General features: G+C 36.0%; 1 protein-coding gene across 7 annotated transcripts in view; it reads right to left on the bottom strand.

Annotated features, from left to right (window-relative positions):
• Nucleotides 1-27,492, bottom strand: part of LOC125649200 (mitogen-activated protein kinase-binding protein 1-like) — an 80,089-nt gene that overhangs the window by 37,981 nt on the left and 14,616 nt on the right. For 6 of the 7 annotated variants that reach the window (XM_048876490.2, XM_048876494.2, XM_048876491.2 and 3 more), the window contains exons 4-19: nt 22,961-23,053; nt 20,754-20,870; nt 19,858-19,953; nt 18,297-18,464; nt 14,014-14,174; nt 13,569-13,644; nt 9,953-10,066; nt 9,545-9,691; nt 9,182-9,248; nt 8,816-8,930; nt 7,535-7,626; nt 4,662-4,858; nt 3,889-4,010; nt 3,181-3,540; nt 2,697-2,865; nt 1,755-1,878 (exon numbers count right to left, since the gene is read on the bottom strand). In XM_048876490.2, the coding sequence (XP_048732447.2) occupies nt 1,755-1,878; nt 2,697-2,865; nt 3,181-3,540; nt 3,889-4,010; nt 4,662-4,858; nt 7,535-7,626; nt 8,816-8,930; nt 9,182-9,248; nt 9,545-9,691; nt 9,953-10,066; nt 13,569-13,644; nt 14,014-14,174; nt 18,297-18,464; nt 19,858-19,953; nt 20,754-20,870; nt 22,961-23,053 (2,218 nt within the window). Of the gene's footprint in view, nt 1-1,754; nt 1,879-2,696; nt 2,866-3,180; nt 3,541-3,888; nt 4,011-4,661; nt 4,859-7,534; nt 7,627-8,815; nt 8,931-9,181; nt 9,249-9,544; nt 9,692-9,952; nt 10,067-13,568; nt 13,645-13,766; nt 13,902-14,013; nt 14,175-18,296; nt 18,465-19,857; nt 19,954-20,753; nt 20,871-22,960; nt 23,054-27,492 lie in introns of those variants that run through there. The other variant, XM_048876495.2, reaches the window with a different exon arrangement.

Below are 27,492 nucleotides of genomic sequence, written 5' to 3'. Positions count from 1 at the left end.
TTAAATTGATACTACTTAAAATTTCTAAGTCCCATAACTCTGTAAAGACAAATTTGATATCGAGTGGCATAGATAGTTCTGACGGACGAAATGATTACTATAGTAATACACATGAAATTTAAGTAATTGTGTGCCACAGAAAGTGCTGATGAATGGACAGACAGACAGAGAGTGATTACTACACGACAAGACCTAACAAGAAATATCTACAAAGTAGCATAAAAGGGGAAAGTTTCTCTCCCCAGCAGTTCTCAATATACAAACAGAAAACAAAGCAAGTATTGTTACATGTACATAAATCCATTGTTTTTCAAAATGTTTACTACCCGTATATACTCGCCTATAAGTCGGATTTTTGGGAGTAAATTTTTGGTCCAAAACTCTATGTCCGACTTATAGGCGCGTCCTAAGAAGATTGGTATTTTTCTAGGAGGCGTAATGTAGTGTTTTTTAAACAACTCCGACGATTTTCATGGACTACCACACAAATGATTATTGTTTACAAATATCTAGACATATTGTATTGTTTATGTATTTCAAAATGATGTATAAAGTACAAGTATTTACATATTTTTATTGTTTAAAATTATTTACATACCGGTAACTAATACGTTCAATTCAACTAATCTATCGTTTATCAGTAAAATTGAATTACGAACCCGATTTAATATTGAAATATTCATATGTATACCGGCTGAAATATATTTCATAAAAGATTGAATATTGTTAACAGATAATTTAGATCATCATTCTTGACTCTTAAAAACTCTATTGTAGATACATTGAATTATACTGGAACCCCACAATAACCACGAGGCGCGTGCCACTAAGTAAACACGGTGTCAGGTACTGGTAATTAGGAGACCATAATTGCGTAGGTAAACAAGAGATCATTGTCCATAATAGATCAAGGTTTGTGTTTAAACCCCAAACAGATATGGCTTGGATATTGAGCACCTCATAATTATTAATTTTTCAAAATATTTTTTGAAACATAGGTAAAAACACTAGAGCATTGACATGAAATTGTCAACCGATTCTGACAAAAATTTGTACCGACTTATAAGCGGGTCAATGGCAAATTCCTACAAAATAACCTTCAAAAATACAACCCACTTATAGGCGGACCCACTTCTAGGCGAGTATATACGGTAGCTGTAGTAAATTTCAAGTCTGATGCTTTACTAGCGACGTCTCAATATTCCAACACTGGGGTTCTAGTTATACCCTTACCCTATCCCACACTTTATCCATACATTTGCTTTAAATGCAGTTTCATTAGCTGCATTAGAAAAAAATATTACTTAATATTAACAATATGAAGACACCCTCATTATCTAGTGCAAATATATCTCAGGAGTTGATCAAGCTATGGACACTACTTTGCAAAACATGTAGTAAGAATGTAAAATATGATCCAGAAATACATCAGCTGATTCACCCTTGCAGTAAGAATGTAAACTGATCCAGAAATACATCAGCTGATTCACCCTTGCTATAGACGGCTGTTCTCTTTCTAGTATTAATCAAAACCAATAAATATGTATCTGACACTTGACAGCATGAATATCTGGCACTAACTGTACAAATATCCCAAAAAAGATATCTGTCACTAGTTTAACTGACTATAAATATCTGACACTGACTGTATAAATATCTGACACTGACTATATAAATATCTGACACTGACTGTATAAATATCTGACACTGACTGTATTAATATTTGACTCTGACTATATATATTTTATGCTCACCATCACGGCTGTCTGCAATCTCCAGTTGACTAAGATCTTCCACATTGTCAATCCTTCTTGCCCATCGTCCCCGGGGGAGAGGTTTATTGTCATTTTTCTGTTGACTGTTACTGTTTTCACCCATCTTCAAAAAAAAAAATCATCTTTATATTGTAAATGAAATGAACTTATTGATATAGATCCTTTGAACCCATCACTCAAGCCAAAAAATGAGGGTTCCTTGTCAAGCAGCCATGACCTAGATTTCATTAAAATAATGTTTTTCTGCAGGGTGCATCATTGAAATTCAAAAATGTCATAATAGCTACCGAGAGTCATTTTCTCACAAAAGCCATCATACACTAATCAAGACCTATGTCTGCTTTCACAATAACTCACACAATCATTACGCTGTTATTGCCTAGCTTTCAAACTTATGCTAGCTTTAAGTCCAGCTTGCAAATATTATAACCATCACATTTAGCTTTTGCCCAGTGGCATAAATCATCTTGAATATTGCCTTTTTAAGCAGGAAGAATGAAGTCTGCATTGATCAGTTTCACCTGAACATTTGCCTACTTAGCCACTTCTCAAAAACATTTGTAATCTGGGACAGCCATTATCAACTCATCCAGTCTCCACCCTGTGGGCAGTGAACTCATTTTACAATGTGTCTTCATTGTCAACTTAGAACAAGACAAACAGGCATGCTATCTATTCTCACTTTCTTAACTTAGCCTTCATCCAGTTCACCCATGCTCAATAAGCTTTTGCCCATTTTCATTGTTAACTTTTGCCCATACTAAACGTAACCTTGGCCCAGTCGGCCAATTCTTGCCGAGTTACCTTGGCTTTGGCCCAGTCGGCCAATTCTTGCCGAGTTACCTTGGCTTTGGCTCAGTCGGCCAATTCTTGCCGAGTTACCTTGGCTTTGGCCCAGTCGGACAATTCTTGCCGAATTACCTTGGCTTTGGCCCAGTTGGGCAGTGGTCCCACACTGTATCTGAAGTCGGGCTGTTCCTCTTCTCTCTGTTTTTGTAACTCCTCCAGGATCTTGGTGGGTGTCTTAATCACCTGTTCATTTGGAAACAAGGGAGCCCTACCCAGCTGTTCATTGTAATCACTCGGTTTCCTATAACATGCAATTTAAATGTTAGTTGTACAATAACAAAGAGAGATTGTTAGAGAAACCATATAGCTATGAAATTTTGTAATGTGTAGAGTTGAGTTATAACTATGATAAAAACATAAAATGGCTCTATGAAAAAACCAAATTTATAAAAGGTTTTTCGTATCTAAGAATGGTTCTTATCACATTCCCCCAACCCTACCAATTACTCAAATGTTTGGGTACATCCAAGGAGTGAAGTTCAAAATAAAATCAAACAGACCATAAAAACATCTTTATAGAGCTGTGCCACAGACAACCCCCACCCTATCCACCTACCTGTTGATTTCCCCATTGATGGCCTCAATAGGAAGTCTTCCCATCTCCTCCAGCCGACTTTTCATGGACTCAGTCAGTTCCGGGGGTAATCTCCATACAAAGATACATCCATCACTGGATACAGATATCAAACGCTTCAGATCAGGCATGAACTTCACACCTGTAGCCAGCTCCGAGTGACCAAACATTGTGGCCACTAGGTCCCCAGTTTTGAAGTCAATTATACACAGACTTTTGTCCGTACAGCTGGTGACCGCATACTGACCAGATGGGTCAAGTTGTAGCTTTAACAATACTCCACTGTCACCCACCGCACCTTTGTAACACTGCTTCTGTTTGGCAGATTTAATGTTGTAGATCCTGTAACATACATGCATCATTGATATTAGAGTAACGCTTATCATGACCTTACAAATTAAAATCCTCTATCAACAGAACAAAAGGAACAATTGTAGACTCTATTTTTTTCAAACCATGACAATTTCACCCCATGAAAAGAAATGATTCTGCAATATACCTAAAATTGAAGAAGTGATTCTGCAATACAAATTGAAGAAGGAAATTTTGAACAATATAAGATTTTTTTCCTACTTTTTATTCCATATAAGTCATACTTATAAAAGACCGTATCCACAAGAAATTACAGTGCTGGCAATAAGTGAGGTTACTTCCCTTGAATTTTTTAAAATGGCTGTTTTAGATAATCACCTGATGTTTCGGTCCTGGCAGGCAGTTGCCAAAAATTTGTGCGAGGGTTCGACGTCCATGTCATACAAGCTGTTAGTCCCTACAACGTACTGACTGGCTAGAACAAACTGGAATGTAGGAGTCTGCAACAGAAAAATCTAGAATGTAGGAGTCTGCCACAGAAAAATCTAGAATGTAGGAGTCTGCAATAGAGCAATCTAGAATGTAGGAGTCTGCCACAGAAAAATCTAGAATGTAGGAGTCTGCAATAGAGCAATCTAGAATGTAGGAGTCTGCCACAGAAAAATCTAGAATGTAGGAGTCTGCAATAGAGCAATCTAGAATGTAGGAGTCTGCCACAGAAAAATCTAGAATGTAGGAGTCTGCCACAGAACACAAAATAAACTGAAACTGTTACTGCCATCAAATTCATCAACAACACAGAACAAACTGAAGTGTAAACATCTACCAAAAAAAACACAGGACAAACCGGAATGTACACATCTACAACAGAATACAAACCATACTGGAATGTAAGATGAACAGCAGAACTCAGAACAAACTATAAAGTATCTACAACAAAGCAAACTGTAATACAGTAATCTACGCGAGAACTAAACACAAATTCGAATACAGGGGAGTATGTCCTAAGTTTACAGAAGCTTTATCATTGTAATGTTAATCAAAATCTGTATTTATAAGCATTAAAGCCAAGTGACAAAAATTAGAATTATTCCACAAGTTTTATCTAATGAATGTATTCTAAATAAGATAAGAAATTGATTACAACATACCATTTGTGCGTTTCGGAACAAAACAGACTTGTCGGCGCTTGAACTGAGCATCTTGATCTGTCCGTCATTCTCTGTGAATTTGATGGCAGTAACAGAACTGGAATGATCATCTAGTGTCTGCAGCAGACCGTAACGCTGTTCCACATCAAAGACATGAATTAAACGGTCTCGGCTGGATGACGCCAACAGCTGTGGACCTGTGAGACAAAAGCCAGTGGGTTAAATGCTCACCTGATTCACCTTACTTACAGACAGGTGAGACTTGTTTGTTTGGAACACCGAGTTACAGAGGCCTGACAATAAGCCAAGGCCTGTCATTGGACATTTAAAGGGACTGATTCACAATTTCCCCCAAAATTTTGTTTTTCACTTTTAATGATCAAAATCTATTGTCTAATGTGTTTAAAAGATTTCACATAAAAATTAAGGTATACATCATCATAGAAGCTCATTTTAGAGAGTTTATTATTTGTTTTGTAAACAACAATTGCGGTATGTTATTGTTTACGAAATTTCAAAAGAAATTGATATCGATCTAAGTTTATTATATCTTTCACATTTATAGCATTCTTTGGGTAAAATGTGTCATCTAAAAGTTAAAATTTGTGACTATGCCAAATTAAGATACTTTATATTATAAAATTAACATTTCATTGGTTTGTTTGTATACATGAAAAGACTTGAGTCTTTGTTTACATAACACGGATTTAAGGCTAAAATATTACTTTTATTCTTGCATTCAGAAGTTCCAAATTTTTTACTCTCAACATTTAATCAGTTATATTTTTGATATTTAACATCAAAACTGAAAAATATTTTTTTCAAATTAGTACAAGTATGTACACTACATATACACCAAGCTGTCCGTGTGTTGTTTTGACTAACTGTAATTAGGAAAGTTTCTAAAGATCATTAAGATTTAGATATATGCTGTGGTTCACTCTGGCCACAGGTCAAAATCCATACAACTACTGTAGAATCATTTAAATTCGTGGGGGGCCAATTTTCGTGGATTGCTGAATTTTTACGGGTTCGTGGGGACGTAATTTCGTGGATTTATATATTTGTAAAAAAGATAACTGTAAAAAATAATAGTTGTCTTTATTCGTTGAGGATGTAAATTCCTGGGTGAGTGGTACCCACGAATTCCACAAAAATTGAGCCACCACGAATTCTATTGATTCTACAGCAGCACCTCTGCTACCTATAGTTGCTTAGATAACTAATATAAATGTCATTGTCTCTTATTGTGGTCCCTCCCTATGGCTCGTAACTGGAGAGGGGTGGATTAAAACACAGTTAATTAAGTCTATACTAAATAAAGATGCATACATTTTATACAGGCAAAATTGCACACTTGTTCTTCAAATTTTCAGAGATCTGCACTTAAGTATTCCAAAGTAAAAACTTGGAATAGTGGAAATTTCTAGCTGACCCATGGTGTCATGTGTTGAACATGAATCTGCACTTCATAGGAACACTATAAAATGTTTCACTATATCTTATGTTCCTAAAGAGAGAAAAAAAATCGATAAATTCCAAAGTAAAATAAATTTGCAAAACTATTGTGGCCTTGGCCCCCAAGTCATATCTTCAAAAAACCTAAAAATCTACAAGACAAGGATTGCACATAAAAGCAAACTATTCCCTCGTGGTTCTAGCATCAGGGGTCTCCTTTTTTTTTTTACAATCTTGAATCTTTATAAAAAATTAAATCTTTCATGCATATTTGGGCTTTTCTGTCCAGTGATTCTGTAGAAGATCCTTTTTTTTTAACACAATCCCATCCTATTTTTACAGATTCCTTATTATCTCTCCTTGAAGAGCCCTCCTTTGAACAGGATTGAATTCCCTTTACCAAAGGATGCTTTGTGTCACGTACAATTGTTGTAGTTGAAATTGGCTCTGGAGAAGTTGAAAGTGTGAAAAAAAGCTAATTAAATTTGATAAGAAATGCTCACGTAAGCCTTCAGCTCAAATGAGCTATAAAACATAATGTAATGCCAGAATTTTTAATCTAACATATCACTTTAATACTGTAGAAAGAAATGTTTGGATACTTTTCAAAACAAAACCAAAGTTCTATAAAACATGACCTCCATCTGACAATCCTGTGTAACTGATTGTTACTGTGGTATATCTATGACAATCTAACAACTGTGTCTCACCTGTATTGAGATCATGTCTTACCTGTATCAAGGTCATGTCTTACCTTTATCAAGGTCATGTCTACTTGTATCAAGGTCATGTCTTACCTATATCAAGGTCACATCTTACCTGTATTAAGGTCATATCTTACCTGATTCAAGGTCATGTCTACCTGTATCAAGGTAATGTCTTACCTGTATCAAGGTCATGTCTTACTGTATCAAGGTCATGTCTAACTGTATTGAGGTCATACCTCATCTGTATTGAAGTCAGTGTCGAATACAAAGAATTTCTTGGTCATGTCTTACCTATCTTGAGCCTCACGTTTATTGAGGTCATGTTTCACCAGCATTGAGGTCAGAATATTGAACTCAAAGAACTTCTTGGTCTCGTCTCACCTTCATTAAAATCGTGTTTCACCTGTATTGAGGTCATGTCTCACCTGTATCAAAGTCAGATTATTACACACAAACAACTTCTTGGTCTCACCTGTATTGTAGTCATATTTCACCTGTACTGGGAACCCGTCATCTGTATCGAGAGGTCAGATTATTGAACTATTTGGTCATGTCAAACCTGTATCAAGATCAGGGTACTGAATATAAAAACCTTCTTGGTTTTTATGTCTCACCTGTATCAAGGTCGTATCTCACCAGTATTGAGGTCATTCTTATCTGTATTGAGGTTGGAGTGTATCGAACACTCAGAGCTTGATCAAGTCTCACCTGCATCAAGGTCCGAGTATTGAACACAAAGAACTTCTTGGTCATGAGCTTCTATCTTCATAATCTCCTGCATGTTCATCAAATCATGGACCCTGAGAAACATGAATGGTCACAATGACATAACTCACAGAAAGTAATGTTCACAGTCTCAGGAAGTTAAGATCCTAATTCTCATGCTCTGGAATTGTGAGAGTAAACAAATTGTAACAGCTTTGTTTTGTACAATTGTACCACACTGGGAAAGAGTTCAACAGATTCCCTGATACTTAAATATACTGACTACAATATGTTAACTTGACAGAACTTAATTCACAAAGCCTTGCTAAACTATCACTTGTTGACATTGCTAAGATATTTACCGTATTTGTCCTATTGAGCGCCCTGGGCGCTTAGAAAATTGGAGGGGAGGGGGGGGGGGGGGTATTTGTACTCTATGCTGAAATGTGAATGAAGGATAAAGAAATCGATTTTGATAGCTTGGTTCTGATCACACGTTCATTCATTAAAGTTTCCAACATAGGAATCTGACATAACATTTCTGAGCAATAAGTATCTTTTAATTTGCACGTGTTGTAATCCAATTTGCTTTGTTTGAAATAGTTTAATGTGTTAATGTAGAATTCCTGATAAGTCAACACATCACACCGTTTGTGTCATTGACTAATACCCTGTACAATTTACTAAACTTTCATTTTCACTTTCGCAGTACAACTATGGCCGAGTACGAATATAGTTCTTGCATTAGGGGATTTCGTGTTTACAGAGATATCTGGGATCCATTCCAGGGAAAAACGCTCCAAACAAACAGAGAGATCAACAATCCTATGGATAAATATGCGATTGCTGTTGTAAAGGACGGTGCAGTAGTTGGACAAGTGCCTCAAAAAATAAATAAAGTTGTAGCATTCTTTTAAAAACATGGGGGGACTTTGAAATGCATTGTAAATGGAAACTCGCTACTCCAAAGATACCGGTAATGGTGGACTAGAGATACCATGTATTATGGAATTCAGTGCGGAACCAAGATTGCTAGAAAAGATTAAAAACTCTATTATCAGAAAGGTGAGTTGTACTGTATTTCAAAGGGGCCCTTAATTTTTGAGAGTTGAAAAAAGTCCCAGAGGACGCTTATAGGGGTGCTCAATAGAATGAATATGTTATTTATTTATTATTTACTGATATCACCATATTGGTATATAGCCTCAGTAATGAAAAACTTCAGTTAGAGTTATTCAGACTTTTTGATTATTACCAAGAAACAGTCTTTATTCTGAAAGATACCTGACATTCCCGATTCTATCCCCCGAGGCCAGGTGTCGTCCATCAGGGCTAATACCGATTGACCGGATCCCGTTTTTCCCATCATAGTTGGTATCTGTCTTGTCTGTGCCACCAGCTAGATTTAAATATGCAAGATATTGCTACAGACACAGAATTCTCTTAAAAGTTATCACTTCTATTATTAGATATATTGAATGTTGTCATACATATATAATTATTGAAATTACAAACAAGGTTATGCAACTTGTTTATCTATTATGGAGAGGGTCTATATTTGCTGTATAGTGCATAACATTATGCATATTTAGTCATTAAGAATAGATTAGTTACGACATTGATTCATATATTGTTTTCTGATTCACAAACCTGGATTGTAATTGACATCCTTCAAGAAGGTCAAGGTTGGGTCAACATAAATCACCTTCAGTAACTCCTGAAAAGAAAAGAAAAACAAAAAATAAGCAAACCAAGAAATGGAAAACTTCTCAGCAAAAAACAATTTTTAAAAAAAAGCTCAGTCAACAGTGCATGGAGTTTCATAAATTCTTTTCTTTTAGGGGGACATACTCTGCTTTGAGACACATGGAACACCACATCTATGGTCATTTGTTCTCTATTTAATTCATCCTAGCAAATGCTGTATTAACTTGTCCTAAAAAATCCAGCATTAATTCATCCCAGTATTTCCTGTATTAACTCCCTTTGATAATACAGCCCCCCCCCACTTACATTGGAATACACATTCCGTTTACAGCTCTCTGTTTCAGCCATGTGTGGATCTAAATTCCAGATCCGAATGGTGTCATCCGACGAACATGTCATAAAGGACAACGACGGAAGCACTGGTTGCATGTCTTCTATCATGGGCGGTTTCACCTGATAAAGCAAAATATTTTATTAAACATGCATCCTTTCCTTTATTGAAGCAGAAGAATGTCTGGCTCAATCAAAGACAATCGACATCACACAACAGAATTTCTTTCTTTTTTAATGCACAAAGAAATACATTTTACAGGGGTACAGTACTAGTCACACAGACAGACACACAGATACAGATGCACGCACAAACGGACACACAGACAGACACACACACAGAAACATACACACACACACAGACAGATACACACAGATAGCTACCTCCAGTCCCCAAACACAGCTACTGTGGTACAGGAAGGACCAGGATTTGCCGACTTTCTTCACATCATGAATGTCCCAAAGATACAGACTGTGGTCATTGTACACACATGTCACCTATAGTGCAACCAAAATAAATGACATTAAAACATCTATCGGAACTCATACTGATATAGTTCACAAACTGACAGCTCGAAACCTATTCACAATGATCTAAATTTGTCATTGATTTAACATTGATACTCTGTTATGTTACTAGTTCATTGATACATGATATTTATTACAAAGGCAACAAGCTCAGATGTGTCTTTGACCAAGAGTCTTGTGGGCCCATACAGTCACCCAATATCATACAACAAACTTTTATAAGAAGTTGTTGTAACAAGTGCATCTTTCAAACTGAAAACTGGTTGTAGTCGGTTTTGTGAATATCAATACTTACGTTTTGCTATTAAAACAAGAGGCCCATTGGCCACATCGCTCACCTGAGTCACCTTCGTCCATATCCGAAGACTTTCCATATATATTTGCATGTAAAACCGTAGTCCCTATTATGGCCCCAACCTACCCCTGGAGGCCATTGGTTTTTGCAAACTTGAATCTACACTATGTCAGAAAGCTTTCATGTAAATGTGAAATTCTTTGGCCCAATGGTTCATGAGAAGAAGATTTTTAAAGATTTTTCCTATATATTTGTATGTAAAACTTTAATCCCCCCTTGTGGCCCCAACCTACCCCTGGAGGCCATGGCTTTTGCAAACTTGAATCTACACTATGTCAGAAAGTTTTCATGTAAATTTCAACTTCTTTGACCCAATGGTTCATGAGAAGATTTTTAAAGATTGTCCCTATATATTTGTATGTAAAACATTGATCCCCTATTGTGGCCCCATCCGACCCCCGGGGCCCAGGATTTTAACAAACTTGAATCTGCATTATGTCAGAAAGCTTTCATGTAAATATCAGCTTTTCTGACTCAGTGGTTCTTGAGAAGAAGATTTTTTAATGACCCAACTCTATTTTTACCTTTTCTTGATTATCTCCCCTTGGAAGGTGGCCTGGCCCTTTATTTTAATAATTTAAAATTCCCTTTACCTAAGGATGCTTTGTGCCAACTTAGGTTGAAATTGGCCCATCGGTTTTTGAGAAGAAGTCAAAAATGTTAAAAGTTTACAGACGGACAGACAGACGGACGGCGGAATATGGGTGATCAGAAAAGCTCACTTGAGCTTTTAGCTCTGGTGAGCTAAAAACAACATGATCAAAAAACTCTTTACTTGGTCAAATTGCCTTTGTTGAATATATCCTACTATTCATAGGTAAGCATAATCTTGGTCAAATGACCTTGACTTGGAGTTTTAAAATACCATGTAGTAGTAAGCAACCATTGAGTTTTAAAATATGACAAAGTTAAATATGTTTCTCACTTTTTGATCAGTTTTGTTACATAAATTTGACCGGGGTTAGAACCTGAGCTAGAGTTCAGGATTTTCACAATTTTACATAAGGCCTTCATCCTCAGTATAAATAAATACCCAGTTTGTTACATTATAATGCTTAGGAAAGAAGGTGATTCATAAAGATATACATTTTCACTGCAGAATCTATTAAGCTCTGGATCGCAACCCCAGGAATTTACACAATTTTTGTGCAGGCCTGCATGTTCATTGTAACAAGATGTACTGTGAGCAATGCTCACTAAGAATACCCCCCGCTTACCCCAATCTCCCAAAGGGTGTTGTTAATAGGTATAAATTACCTCTTTCCTGAGTGTAAAAATATGGTATGCATTTGTAGAAGAAAATGGAAGATATAGTCCGAACACAAATCCATGGCATAAACCTATAATTTTGACCTTGAGATCAAAGGTCAAGGTCATAAAGAGGTCATGATTGTACATGACACATCGTCTCATGGTGATACACTCATGTGTCAAATATGGTATGCCTATGTCAAAGAACAAAGAAGTTATGGCCTGGACACGAATCCATTGTAAAAAAAACCCTTTAATTTTGACCTTGAGGTCAAGGATCAAGGTCATATAGAGGTCATGAAGGTACTTGACACATCGTCTCATGGTGATACACTCATGTGTCAAATATGGTATGCCTATGTCAAAGAACAAAGAAGTTATGGCCCGGACACGAATCCATTATAAAAACCTTTACTTTTGACCTTGAGGTCAGGGTCATATGGAGGTCATGAAGGTACATGACACATCGTCTCATGGTGATACACTCATGTGTCAAATATGGTATGCCTACGTCAAAGAACAAAGAAGTTATGGCCCGGACACGAATCCATTATAAAACCTTTAATTTTGACCTTGAGGTCAAGGTCATATGGAGGTCATGAAGGTACATGACACATCGTCTCATGGTGATACATTCATGTGTCAAATATGGTATGCCTATGTCAAAGAACAAAGAAGATATGGCCCGGACACGAATCCATTGTAAAAAACCTTTAATTTTGACCTTGAGGTCAAGGGTCAAGGTCATATGGAGGTCATGAAGGTACATGACACATCGTCTCATGGTGATACACTCATGTGTCAAATATGGTATGCCTATGTCAAAGAACAAAGAAGTTATGGCCCGGACACGAATCCATTGTAAAAACCTTTACTTTTGACCTTGAGGTCAAGGTCATATGGAGGTCATGAAGGTACATGACACATCGTCTCATGGTGATACACTCATGTGTTAAATATGGTATGCCTACGTCAAAGAACAAAGAAGTTATGGCCCGGACACGAATCCATTATAAAACCTTTAATTTTGACCTTGAGGTCAAGGTCATATGGAGGTCATGAAGGTACATGACACATCGTCTCATGGTGATACATTCATGTGTCAAATATGGTATGCCTATGTCAAAGAACAAAGAAGATATGGCCCGGACACGAATCCATTGTAAAAAACCTTTAATTTTGACCTTGAGGTCAAGGGTCAAGGTCATATGGAGGTCATGAAGGTACATGACACATCGTCTCATGGTGATACACTCATGTGTCAAATATGGTATGCCTATGTCAAAGAACAAAGAAGTTATGGCCCGGACACGAATCCATTGTAAAAAAAAAAAACCTTTAATTTTGACCTTGAGGTCAAGGGTCAAGGTCATAGAGGTCATGAAGGTACTTGACACATCGTCTCATGGTGATCTACCTGTGTGCCAAATATGGTATGCCTAAGTCAAAGAACAAAGAGGTTATGGCCCAGACACGAATCTGCACAGACAGACAGACGGACGGACAGACAGACAGACAGAGTGATTCCTATATACCCCCCAGAACTTCGTTCGGGGGGTATAACTATGCATCTAATTTGTCTGTTTAACCCCAACCTTGGGCTTGAACTCCAGACCCATGGGCCGTAAATTTCATAATGTTAATAAAGACATTTATGTTTATAATAACTATGTATCATTTTCTCATCCATACGCTCAGAAATAAGAAAGATTTTTAAAGACCCCAAGGTTAGATAGACATACAAAATATCAAAGTCCCATCTCTTACAGGTCAAAAGTGTGAGATGGACGACAGGACAGACATCAGACAAAGCAATCCTTATTAAAGTGTCACTATGCTACACAGACAACACAAAAAAAAGTTCACCTTTTTATGAACATCATCACAACTGACGGCAACAGTGTCAGGGAACTTGGCATCCTCTGTTTGAGAAATCAGCTGACTGGAAATATAAGAATACCGTAAGTAAGAGGACTTTACAAGTTTACACTATGAAAAATAATAAAACTGTTTCTTGTACAAAGCAGAAGTTAATCTATATCAAGTCAAAAGTTATTTGTTAACCTGAAAACACTCAGTTTGTTTAAATGCACCACTCATCATTACAAATCACTGTCATACAACAGACTGAGAGCAAGACAAAGACACAGGTGAACAAGCGAGTACCACAGGCCTTCCCAATCTTGATGTGGGCCACTAACTTTAAAATGAAATGAATGTGTTTATATTGATAGAATTTTATTTGTTTCAAAATCTAGAACTTTGTCATAATATTAGTGTTAATCTTATTTGTACAAAAAAGCAATCATACCTGGGACTGAGAGCTGAAGCCACATCGACACCTAGCTGGTGGGGGCGTGGCATGGTAGCCACATAGTTTAGATTGACAGCATCAAATATCCGGACCACACCATTAGCACAGCCAATAAATATGTGGTCCTCTCCTGCCGATACACATGTTGCATTGGTGGTCTGAAACAACAAAGGATGACAACTCTGGATTAAAAGAAAGGGGAGACCATCCCGTAAAATCAGGAACCGTCTAACTGTAAATGTACATTTTTACATGCAATACTTATTTCTGCTAAATCCGCAGTCACTTAAACTTGGCATAATTTCATACTAGCGGACTTAAAGTATGAAAGCTAATTTCATGTTAGCCACATGCGACTCAGCGGAATTTTATACCTGCGGACCAGAACGAAAATGATAATCCACAAAATGACGACTCCATGGAATTAAATAGGTCTACAGTATAACATATTTAAATTGGATTGATTGACAATTATTTTCTACACCGTTACACAACTTGTGCAAAACCAAAACTTTCAAAACTATTGCAATATCCTCCAAAACATTATTTTGAAATCTTGCTTGCTTGCCCAAACAATTCATAAACCAAACCACTGATTGGCTAAAAATCAAAAACCAATTCACTTCATACATTAGTATCAGAGTGACAGTCAACAGCATACTCATTTACTTACATGCAAGTCACTGCTGGCAATTTTCTTCATGAAACACAATTATTTGTAACATGTACAACAAGACATATATATATGTATATATTATGAAAAAACAGACAGTAATCTTGGCAAAAGATTTTCATTTTGTTTGCTTAACAGTTTTCTACAGATAATTTCTTTGTATGCGTGATTCAAATACAGAGTCATTTGTTTACATATATGTATTTACCTACAATCAAAAAAGACAAACTTAAAGAATAAGTGGTTGGGACGGGACTTCTGAATCACTTCAACATATCCATGGTATTTGAGAAATTAGTGTTTGAGATTCTGAAGTTCAACTGTATATGCACATGGGCTTTAAAAAGGGGGGGAGGGGATGAATATTTATTGTTTGTACAGTTTATATCATGGACAGAAATTAATACATGATAGTACTTGTTGTCATTGATATGTAGTGTTTTGTTTGATAACCCTGTGAGATATTGTTTGCATGGGTGTTGTTTGACATCTTATGAGAGGTAATTTTTTCCCACTGTCAATTTACCAAATCAATTAGATGCGGTTATTCATGTAAACACCCCCTTACGTACTTTCTAAATTCACATTTACACATGTATGATAATGAATACATGTACCGGTATTCTTAATTATCAAAGAAGACAAACAGACTGTGAAATTCTTTTCTGTGTACAGTTTTGTTTGTGAAATAGTGTGCAGTTGATATATAAGTATACACATCTGGTGGTTTTAATTTGGTGATTTTGTTTGTTTGATGTGTATGATATATTTGTGTGTTGTGGTTTTAATTTGGTGATTTTGTGTGTTTGATGTGTGTGATATATTTGTGTGTTGTGGTTTTAATTTGGTGATTTTGTGTGTTTGATGTGTATGATATATTTGTGTGTTAGTTTTAATTTGGTGATTTTGTGTGTTTGATGTGTATGATATATTTGTGAGTTGTGGTTTTAATTTGGTGATTTTGTGTGTTTGATGTGTATGATATATTTGTGTGTTGTGGTTTTAATTTGGTGATTTTGTGTGTTTGATGTGTGTGATATATTTGTGTGTTGTGGTTTTAATTTGTTGATTTTGTGTGTTTGATGTGTATGATATATTTGTGTGTTAGTTTTAATTTGGTGATTTTGTGTGTTTGATGTGTATGATATATTTGTGTGTTAGTTTTAATTTGGTGATTTTGTTTGTTTGATGTGTATGATATACAGTGAAACTTCTTTAAACCGGCCAGCTGTCGGACCGAAAAAAAACGGCCGGTTTAGAGGGGTGGCCGGTATACCGAGAATTTAGCATTTAGAGACATTTCAGCTCAATGTTTATTAGATATTTCATTGACATACCACACACCATATAATATGGTGTTCAAGGACTATTATTTCACTATTGGAAATAAAACAAAATAATTTACTAACATGTTTATTTTCAATTTATAGCACTAAAACTAATTAAACATGATTAAATATTTTTACATTGACATGCATAGATAATGGAAAACATTCCGTTTTAATAAAACTGCATTTGATATAGGTATAAAAATCTGTAGACTAACAGCATTTATGTAGAATTTCGGCTTATGTTTTAATAAACAAAACAAACACGCAGCCATTTGATTGCTGCAATTAATACACAGAGTGGGTACAGAGTAGGTACTGCTCACTTTCATATGGGGATCTATGATCAATTATCGGTGGAGATCAAACTAGACCGCTTGGACCTACAGGTAATTATTACCAGAAATAGTCTTGCTGCAATCATCTAATTTTAACTTAAAATTTATAACAGGGTACATAAAGAAAATACAGAGGCCTATTATTGGAATTCCTCTTACCTTTAAAAACTCTGTTTACGTCCATTGCTTATATCGTTAACAAATTTGTTTTGACGTTTTTGAAAAGTAGAGTAGTAAAAATATAATTTTAATTGTGATGTTTTTTTAGGAATTTTAAGTCTATGGAAACCTCCAAAAAATTATCTATCTATTGAAAATTATCATTAACAGTCATGAGTTTGTTGTTTATTAACTACCACTTATATCCATGGTACAACAATATGGCATATTGATTGTAGTCATTCAATATGTGCATATCTGTTTATAACATTTCCTAAGGAAATTTGAAAGGGTCACTTGGATTAGATAAGTACCAATTAGCACCCTGGACAGCACAGGTAAACAAAAGAACTTATAGAGGCCACTTGTGTTTTTCACACCTCCTGTGGATAATTTCCCACCTGGCCAGTAAGGCAGCCATTTTCACACCTGGCCAGTCTTAATCACCCCTCTGGCCAAAATTTTCTAGTCTTCAAATAGTGGCCAGTATTATAAGGGTAAATTACACATGTTTGTTAACAATTGTACTTTATAAAGTGGCCGATGTCCGGTTTTCAGGGGTGGCCGGTTTTGTGAGACTTTCTTTGTAAGGAAATATTAACGTTTCTTTCGGGACTTTGAAAATCGGCCGATATTCAGGGAGAACCAGTTTTCTGAGGGGCCGGTTTGGAGAAGTTTCACTGTATTTGTGTGTTGTGGTTTTAATTTGGTGATTTTGTGTGTTTGATGTGTATGATATATTTGTGTGTTGTGGTTTTGATTTGGTGATTTTGTGTGTTTGATGTGTATGATATATTTGTGTGTTGTGGTTTTAATTTGGTGATTTTGTGTGTTTGATGTGTATGATATATTTGTGTGTTGTGGTTTTAATTTGGTGATTTTGTGTGTTTGATGTGTATGATATATTTGTGTGTTGTGGTTTTAATTTGGTGATTTTGTGTGTTTGATGTGTATGATATATTTGTGTGTTGTGGTTTTAATTTGGTGATTTTGTGTGTTTGATGTGTATGATATATTTGTGTGTTAGTTTTAATTTGGTGATTTTGTGTGTTTGATGTGTATGATATATTTGTGTGTTGTGGTTTTAATTTGGTGATTTTGTGTGTTTGATGTGTGTGATATATTTGTGTGTTGTGGTTTTAATTTGTTGATTTTGTGTGTTTGATGTGTGCTGTGTATCTGTTTACAAATATTATTTCTATTATTCCTCTTTTGTAGCCCTAGAAAAATTATCTGACAAAAATGTGTAGAATTTCTTTCTTTCAGCCCGACAGTTAAACTGATCCATGAAATTCATATCCTCAAAATAAAGAAAAAAATCTGACATGGAAAATTGACACTAATTTACAATTTTGATAGGGAATCTACAGTAGGGCAAATACTCTTTGGCATACTGTTGAGGAATTCAAAGTATGTTTTTTAATGTGTCATGCAAAAATTGACTTGCAGGGAAAATTTACACGGTAACTTTATATATCCCCTGGATTATCAAAGAGCAGAATTTCCTTCCATTTTCATGCAGTGACCTCCGTTAGGATATATTTCAATGACCTCCCTTGGTCTGTATTCTGTTTGTTCACAATGAGATTCTATGATTTGTGATCTATTACAGAGTGACCTCCCTTTACATTCATTTTCAGTTACCTCCCCTGTACCATCAATTCAGGGTGATCTCCCTTTTCATTTATTCTCTGACTTCACCTTGGTTTGTGTTTTGTTTATTTACACAGTGACTTTCCTTTAAATATATATCAATTACCTCCCCTGATCTGTGTTACCTACCCGGAGTTCCACCCACTTGTCCAGCAGCCGTTTGTCATTGAACTGACACAACAATCCAGTCTGTGTTATTGCATACACAGCTTGTCCACAGGCCACATCACAGAAATAGTTGTTTTTGTGGTCACCAAGGATACCATTCCTCCCTTGTAGAGGCACTGTCTCATTTATCTGCAGAAAAGGATAAAATTCTATCCATCAGAAAAAATGCATTCTGAAATCCAGATGCCTTATTTCGGGGTTAATTTGCTTTGTTTTTTTCAAATCATCTTACTTCTGTAGTAAAACATTTACACACAATTGCTTAAATAAGATATTAGAAACCTTTTTTTCTCATTCTCATATACCGACATACAATAATAACTCATTTATACGCTCATTTAAATGCTCTCTGGCGTGTTTTGTGCCGATTGTTAGACCGTTCTTGGCACACTGATTTTGACTACGGATAATTCCGTTTATCTGATCAAGATATTGGGTTCACAGCAGGCGTGACCAGTCGACAGGGGATGCTTACTCCTCCTAGGCACCTGATCCCACCTCTAGTATATCCAGGGGTCCATGTTTGCCCAACTCTCTATTTTGTATTGCTTATAGGAGTTATGAGATTGATCACTGTTCATTATCTTCACCTTTCATTTATATGCAATTGATCCAACATTCTTAACAATGTAGTCAATATAAAGTTAGAAATTAAGTGGTGGTAGTCTAAGCGATGGTAAACAAAGTGGTATTGAACTTGGTGGTAATTTAAGTGATGGTAAATGAAGTGGTAAAGATTTAAAGGGACTGGTTCACGATTATTTAATAAACTGTTTTTTTATTGAATGCAAGAATAAAAGCAATATTTTAGCCTTAAATCTGTGTTATGTAAACAAAGACTTGAGTCTTTTTATGTAAAACAAACAAACCAGTGAAATATCAATTTTGTAATATAAAGCATCTTAATTTGCATTTTGTAATATAAAGCATCTTAATTTTGCATAATCACAAACTTTAATTTTTAGATGACACATTTTACCCGAAGAATGTTTGAAATGTGAAAGATATAATAAACTTAGATCGATATCCATTTCTTCTGACAATTTCGTAAACAATAACATACCGCAATCTTTGTTTACAAAACAAATAATGAACTCTCTAAAATGAGCTTCTGTGATAATGTATAACCTTAATTTTTATGTGAAATCATTTGAACACATTAGGCAGTAGACTCTGGTCATTAAAAGTGAAAAACAAAATTTGGGAAAAATCATGAGTCAGTCCCTTTAAGTAATGGTAAACAAGGTGGTGGTCAACTAAGTAGTTATAACCTATGAGGTGGTGGTCAACTAAGTAGTTATAACCTATGAGGTGGTGGTCAACTAAGTAGTTATAACCTATGAGGTGGTGGTCAACTAAGTAGTTATAACCTATGAGGTGGTGGTCAACTAAGTAGTTATAACCTATGAGGTGGTGGTCAACTAAGTAGTTATAACCTATGAGGTGGTGGTAGTCAACTAAGTAGTTATAACCTATGAGGTGGTGGTCAACTAAGACATGGTATTTCAATGTTGACACTTACCTTTGATTTGCTGCTCTCTAGATACCAGAACTTGACATGGCGGTTACCAACGGTGACAAACATGGAACCATCTTTTGAGAATGCAATGGAATTAACCTACAAAGACAACTTTTGAAGTGATAACATGCTTTCAGGATCTTTTACTCTGAAGTTATTGCTTTATCACAGAAAACTAAATTAAGAGATTGTACAAAACATCAAACTAAATAAATTGTGGAATATTTCCAGTCGTACCTGATAGGCTCTGTGTTGTAGTAAAACTAAACAATATACTGTAAACGTATTATATTTGGCATGTACGATATTTGGCGGAAATCGTTTTTTCAACAAGTTAGCATAGATTTGATTTAGCACATTCCTGAATTACTTTAAACATCTAGATTTACGGATGGCATTTAGCGATGTACTTGATTTAGCGGAAGCTGCGTTCCGCGAAAGGCGCTAAATAGAATACACAGCCAAATGTAGTACATTTACAGTAATAAAATTAGAATCTACCATTACTGGGAATGTCATGGTAATTATTAGGTGGTTGACTGGTTTCAAATTAGACAGCAGTTTTGATGACGGTTGACTAAGGCTGAAACCGGTCAACCATCAATTAATTACTGCTGTACTTCTTGAATATCTGGGTTTTTTAATACTGCTAGTTTATCACTGAGAGGTGAAAATGATCATTTGACCTTTGCTGTAGCTCTTCTGAATTTAAAAAAAAAGTAAAACAACATAATGCTGTTATCAAACATATGAACCTTAATATTACTGATCAGATGACTGATTGGTTGAAATTTTCACATGACCTACCTTATTGATCAGATGACTGATTGGTTGAGATTTTCACATGACCTACCTTATTGATCAGATGACTGATTGGTTGAGATTTTCACATGACCTACCTTACTGCTGATTTTATTAGATGCCACTTTAGTTCCAGTTTTCCAGTTCCACACATTGACCATCATATCATGTTGCGACCCAATGGACACCAGGTACTTTAGGGAGGGTGAGAATTTCTATAATACAAAAATTTACAATCATGATAACACTAACTTAAAATAACAATAAAACAGAGTGCGAGTTTCTACTATGCCAAACTTGAAATCATGATTGTGATAAAACAGAGAGGGCAAGATTTCTACAATGGTAGTTGACCTAGCATTTTACATCCTTGGAGAAGACCTTGCATAGGCATATTACATTTGGAAAATCTTTACACACTTAGTAGTTCACAATGATGGGTGTTTTGTATTTTCAAAAACAGTCCATATTCAAAACTACTCCTTATATATCTCCTATATAGCCTCCATGTAAAGCTTGCACAAGCTATCTTGGGACAGGAAAACAAATGGACAAACACCATGTCCTAGCCTTTGATAAATGCATGACAAGCAAATTCAGTGAATTTACCATAATTTTCAGAATTAGGATCAATGTCATTATGTGGAGTATAGGACGAAAGCTCGTTTTTAGCCATTTTCTGACAAAAGTCCTTAGATTGGTCGATTGGCAGATAGGGCAAAGACTATCCCAGCTTTTTCTAGTGCTATCATGAGATCAATAGGGCATGAGTATCGTTGTAAATGTTATTATACCTGTATAAATCTAACAGATATTTTATAAAGCATTGATACAAGCCATTCATTTTGAAGTTACAATAAATGAAATTACCCTGCTCTTTGCCAATTATCCAACTTTAAGCATTGTACATTCTGATTTTGTTTACTGTTTATCATCTGCCATGTTGGTTTTTACATATCGGCTATTTTCAGCAATCCCAGTAAATTGATTGATAATGTAGAGCCCACTTGTTTTTATAAAACTTAAGTTCAGTTACCTTTCTTTACCCTTACTTTATTGTTACCTCCTTCCGTATGAACCATTTAGATTGTCTTAACAAGCAATTTTTTCTTCTTCAGCAATTTTTTTAAACATAGACCTTAGATAGGTCAATGTATTGGATGAGGCTAGCCAGCTAGTGAAAAAATATTGACTTTCTTAGCGAAAATTACAGCATTTTATTTGTGCTTTTAAAACGAAAAAGTCACAATTTTGGTTGGTTGTTTTGTTTGTTTTACATCCTGTTGAGAATTTTTCACTCATATTGAGATGTCACCAGATGTAAGTGAAGTACCACAAATTTAAACCTATGATTAGTCATCAGGGCCGTAGCAGTCAGCGTTCTTTAACGTGCCATAGACTGCCGTGACACAGGACCTACATTTCTAAGGTCTCGTTCTTTAACATGTCATAACCTGCCGTGACACAGGACCTACATTTCTAAGGTCTTATTCAAAAGACCCATGATTTTCACTTCTAAATGCCAAGTGTTTGGCAAAGAAGCAATCACTACCTATGTTTATATCTCAGGTTTGATATGGCCATGACACAAGCTAGGCTCAAACTCGCGACCTCCCAGTTACAAAACAGATGCTCTACCACTGAGTGAATACTGTTCTTAGTATAGTCATTATCCTGAGAATATTTCCTACCCTATCTGATGACTTTGACCTTTGGATATCAAGAATTAAAGGTTTATTCCACAAAAAGCTAAAGTCTTTTGTGATAGAGACTTTTCATTTGATTTTCAATTCTAAATCTAAAATAAGTGTTTGAAATAACATTTGCAAATAATTTCTAACTATGTGGCCCAGTGATCTTGAACTTTGACATAAAAACAATAGGGATAATTCTTAAGTCATGGAGCCTCTTCATGTGGTATTTCATTATTAAAGCTTGGTATTCAAAATATCATCAAGAAACCATTTCTCATCATTTGTGATCTGGCCATCTTAACCTTTTGACCTAAAAAAAAAAAGGGAGGTCATTCTAATTTATGAGAACTCTTTCAGGACTGCTTTATTACTAAATCTCAAACATTAATAAAGGTATCATCCATAAAACCTTTCTTACAATGTAATCTTGTGACCTTGACTGAGAACCTTTTTAACCTCAGAAAAAGACGGGATTATCACTCTTCAGTCACAGAGACTCCTCCAGTGACGTTTCAGTGCTACATCTCAAAAAGTACACCAAATGTTATAGAGAAACAGATGGACAAACACAAATTGATAGGCAGAAACAAAAACCATCAACATGTACTTACAACACAGACAATTCCAAACTTGTGTCCATGGAATTCTGCCACCTGTGTCTTCTCTGCCACATCCCAAACTCGCACCGCTGGCTGATGGCCACTCTGTAATACAAGAATGCATATGTCTCTTAAATTACCATCCTAAATCATGTTAAGTTCAATATTACATGTACAGGATTTTGGGTTGACACTGATGAAATCAACAAGAAACCTCTAACATCAAGGATGAAATCAATTCAACTGATGTTGTAGAAAGTAAATGACATTTCAAAACTATTTCATTTTACATCCAGTGTAGTCAAACATGAACAACTTCCACAAAACATTGTGTCAACTTTACCTAAATTTACCTCAGGAACAATTCAACATCTACAGTTTGCTATTTTATCCTCAATTTCTTTCACATCAGAAATTTAAAGACAACACAGAAATCCCCAGAAGCTGCCTTCTCTCCTGTCATCAAACAGCTGCTTGATGAACCAAAAAAGTGTCACCAACATGCATACTGGGTATGGATCTTAATTTTAAAGCTTGGTCTGTCTGAATGATGAAGAAATATAACAGCACCAGGAAACTCTTCAGCATCAATCATGGATCACTACTCCAGCCAATCAAAACCAAGCAGTGACAAATGGTGGGGGTCTGGTTTATACTGACAACAGAGATAAAACCTTGAATATTGTGAAGAATGAAGAGACACAGACTGTGATCGACTACAGAACTGGAAACCTTACAATGTTTGTAGCACCTCTCTGGTGACCTTCTGGTTATCATGGACAAGGATGATAGAAAACAATGTAAAGTTGTCCGTTACTCTGGCTCCACAGTGACACATGCAGGGCTTTCAAAAGTAGCCGGTAGCCGGCGGATTTCCGCCGCCTATAGTAACATTAGGTGCCGGCTACTTTAGTGACAAAAATGTATGTCCAATGAAAAAAACTTTTATAAAACTTTAAACATCTTCCAAACTTTAGTAGACTCAGAAATCGCGGCCGTTAGGATGTAAAAACGTGTTTACTTGCACTAAATTTAGTTCAGGTAAATACCGGCACCTGATTGGTCGTCTGTTGGTGTAGAAAACAATACGTCAATTGCAAAAGTCGGAAAGCCTCGGATTTACCCAATTCGTGACAACACGGACGAGAAGTTCCGAAAGATAACAACAAGTCCTGAACGTAAAAATCAATGATGTTGACGGAATGAAGAGAACAAATACCCTGTTCAGTTTCGGCTTTAAAAAGGCCAGAAGTGAAAGTGACACAAGTATAATATCAATCAACAATTTTAAAGCGAAAACAGAATTTAATCAGGAAAGATTTCAGACTTGCTATTCTTTTTAATTTGCAAATGCCCACGTGGTATTAAATAAAAACGAAAGTAGAATTTTTCAGCACAAATTCGCTATGTTACCAACAAATCTGTAGCTGTTAACTTGAATTTGTGGAAAAATAAAATCATAGGTCATTTAAATGTTACTTATTAATTTGTAATAAAGATTGTTTGGGTTTTATTTAAAAAATATTGGGGTGAGCAAAAGCAAAAGGTCCCAATGGGTTTCATGTCAGTCTTGGAGAAAAATATTACTCCCAGTGTAAGTTAACAGACTTTAAGGGACCAAATGAAAATAGAAATATAGAGTTGTGTTAATGGTGAAGAATATTCTTAAAATATTGGGAGTGTAACTCTTATTTGCAATTCAATAAAAAAAAAATGATTAAATACATGTAAACTTTTTTATTTATAACATACAATGTATCCGTTAAAATAGGAAACGAAAGCTGACAATACAGGTAATTAGAACAACTATAAATATAATATATATTGATGCTTTATTATATAAAACTGGTGTTGGTTGTGATCTATATTCTTCTTACATTTTACTTTAATCTGCTTACTCTTGGGTGGCAGAGATTCAAGCAAAGACATATAAAAATTGATTGATACAGCATTGCAAAAAATAATTACATGTAGTTATCTTGATGCACTTTATTTTTCATTTTGCATCAAAATTAGTACTTTGCAATGTTGAATTTTTTTAAGTTTTTGCATGAACAGAAAATTTCACATATGAAACAATAAATTCATGGCAAAAGTAAAAATTTCAGGCAAAAAAATGACAATTTCAAAGCTGCATTTAAGTGCCAGGAAACCGCCAGAAGGCAGGATTTTGCGTCACAGACCCCCGGCCGTAAGGGCGCCGAGCATAGCTCGGCGTGCGATACGGGTGCGCCATTCGCATTGGATCGCCTTCTACTTTTTCATTTCAGCCTCCTACTTTTAAATTTGTTGAAAGCCCTGCACATGATGACCAGGGTCATCCTCTTTATCCATCTGTTAGTCATCACAGATACATTGCTGAGATCAGGAACCTGGATATCTGTGTGGCTGACTATGGAGCTAAAGCAGTAATGGTGGTCAAATAGACCAGGAACTGAGATTCAGGTACACTGGACATAACCCAGTTTCAAAACACAAACCATTCCATCCACAACAATCACCACAGACAGTCAGAGTCACCTCCTTACAGCTGATCATAACAATCACTGTGTCTACATCATAGACAGTCTCAGTCACCTCCTTACAGCTGATTATAACAATCACTGTGTCTACATCATAGACAGTCTGAGTCACCTACTTACAGCTGATTATAACAATCACTGTGTCTACATCATAGACAGTCTGAGTCACCTCCTTACAGCTGATCATAACAATCACTGTGTCTACATCATAGACAGTCTGAGTCACCTCCTTACAGCTGATTATAACAATCACTGTGTCTACATCATAGACAGTCTGAGTCACCTACTTACAGCTGATTATAACAATCACTGTGTCTACATCATAGACAGTCTCAGTCACCTCCTTACAGCTGATCATAACAATCACTGTGTCTACATCATAGACAGTCTCAGTCACCTCCTTACAGCTGATTATAACAATCACTGTGTCTACATCACAGACAGTCTGAGTCACCTCCTTACAGCTGATTATAACAATCACTGTCTACATCATAGACAGTCTGAGTCACCTCCTTACAGCTGATTATAACAATCACTGTGTCTACATCATAGACAGTCTGAGTCACCTCCTTACAGCTAATTATAACAATCACTGTGTCTACATCACAGACAGTCTGAGTCACCTCCTTACAGCTAATTATAACAATCACTGTCTACATCATAGACAGTCTCAGTCACCTCCTTACAGCTGATTATAACAATCACTGTGTCTACATCATAGACAGTCAGAGTCACCTCCTTACAGCTGATTATAACAATCACTGTGTCTATATCATAGACAGTCTGAGTCACCTCCTTACAGCTGATTATAACAATCACTGTGTCTACATCATAGACAGTCTGAGTCACCTCCTTACAGCTGATTATAACAATCACTGTGTCTACATCATAGACAGTCTGAGTCACCTCCTTACAGCTGATTATAACAATCACTGTGTCTACATCATAGACAGTCTGAGTCTTGAGTCCAATTCATCTATAAAATCTCCACAAGTAGTGTACTGCATCAAAGTGTGAAAAAAGCTAAAGATACACTTTATATGTGGTATGCACAACTTTGTAAAACTTGTTAGTAAATTTGACCTTGACCTCCATGTCCAAATCAACAAGAGCATCATGTGATGCATGTACTCTATATATATGGTGCCCACAATACTGGAAATTTGTTGAGTAGAATTTTTCTGTGTAGTAAATGTTCAGCTTCTCTTGATAGGATCGCTCTGGGGTTATGGTGTGAACAAAATATAACCCCACCATATATTTTGCCATTTCTTGATCATCTCCCCTTAGAAGGAAAGATGACCCTTCATTTGAAAAAAAAAAATCTGAAGCCCCTTCATCAAAGGACACTCTGTGCCAAGTTTCATTAAAATTGCCCTAATAGTTCTGGAAAAGAAGATGAAATTGTAAAAAAAAAAATTATACCAATAACACGAACTCCAACACACATCAAACACAATAAGAGGTACTGAGAGCAATGCTCACTAAGAATACCCCCCGCTTACCCCGATCTCCCAAAGGGTGTTGGTAATAGGTATAAACTACCTCTTTTCTGAGTGTAAAAAACAAATGGCATGACAAACCTTGGGTATTCTTGTTTGTAGGGAGAAATGGATTATCTAGGAACACAGCATCTCCATGCGATGAAAAAAGCCGTTAAAAGAATTTAAATGGAAACCATATTGCTACTTCGATGTCCAGTGCACGTGACCTTTGACCTTTAGACCCCAAAATCGATAGCGAACATCTTCATCCCATGGGTAGTCCATATGTATGATATGGTGACGGTAGGTGGAAAGGATAATGCTTTAGAGCCCGGAAACCATTGCGTCTACAGACGGACGGACAGACAGACAGACAGACAGACAAACGGACAACCTGATTCCAGTATACCCCCCCCCCCCACACACACACACAACTTGTTGCGGGGGGTATAAAAATATCACTCGAGCCTTTGACTCAAATGAGCTAAAAGTTGCATCTTTGTTGTCCTTAAGAAGACATTTTTTATTTTAAAATACA

This window comes from Ostrea edulis, chromosome 5, assembly GCF_947568905.1.
Source record: "Ostrea edulis chromosome 5, xbOstEdul1.1, whole genome shotgun sequence".
In the NCBI taxonomy this organism is placed as follows: Eukaryota; Metazoa; Mollusca; class Bivalvia; order Ostreida; family Ostreidae; genus Ostrea; species Ostrea edulis.
Note: the sequence above shows the minus strand (reverse complement) of the source record. Positions and strands in the feature narration are given on the sequence as shown.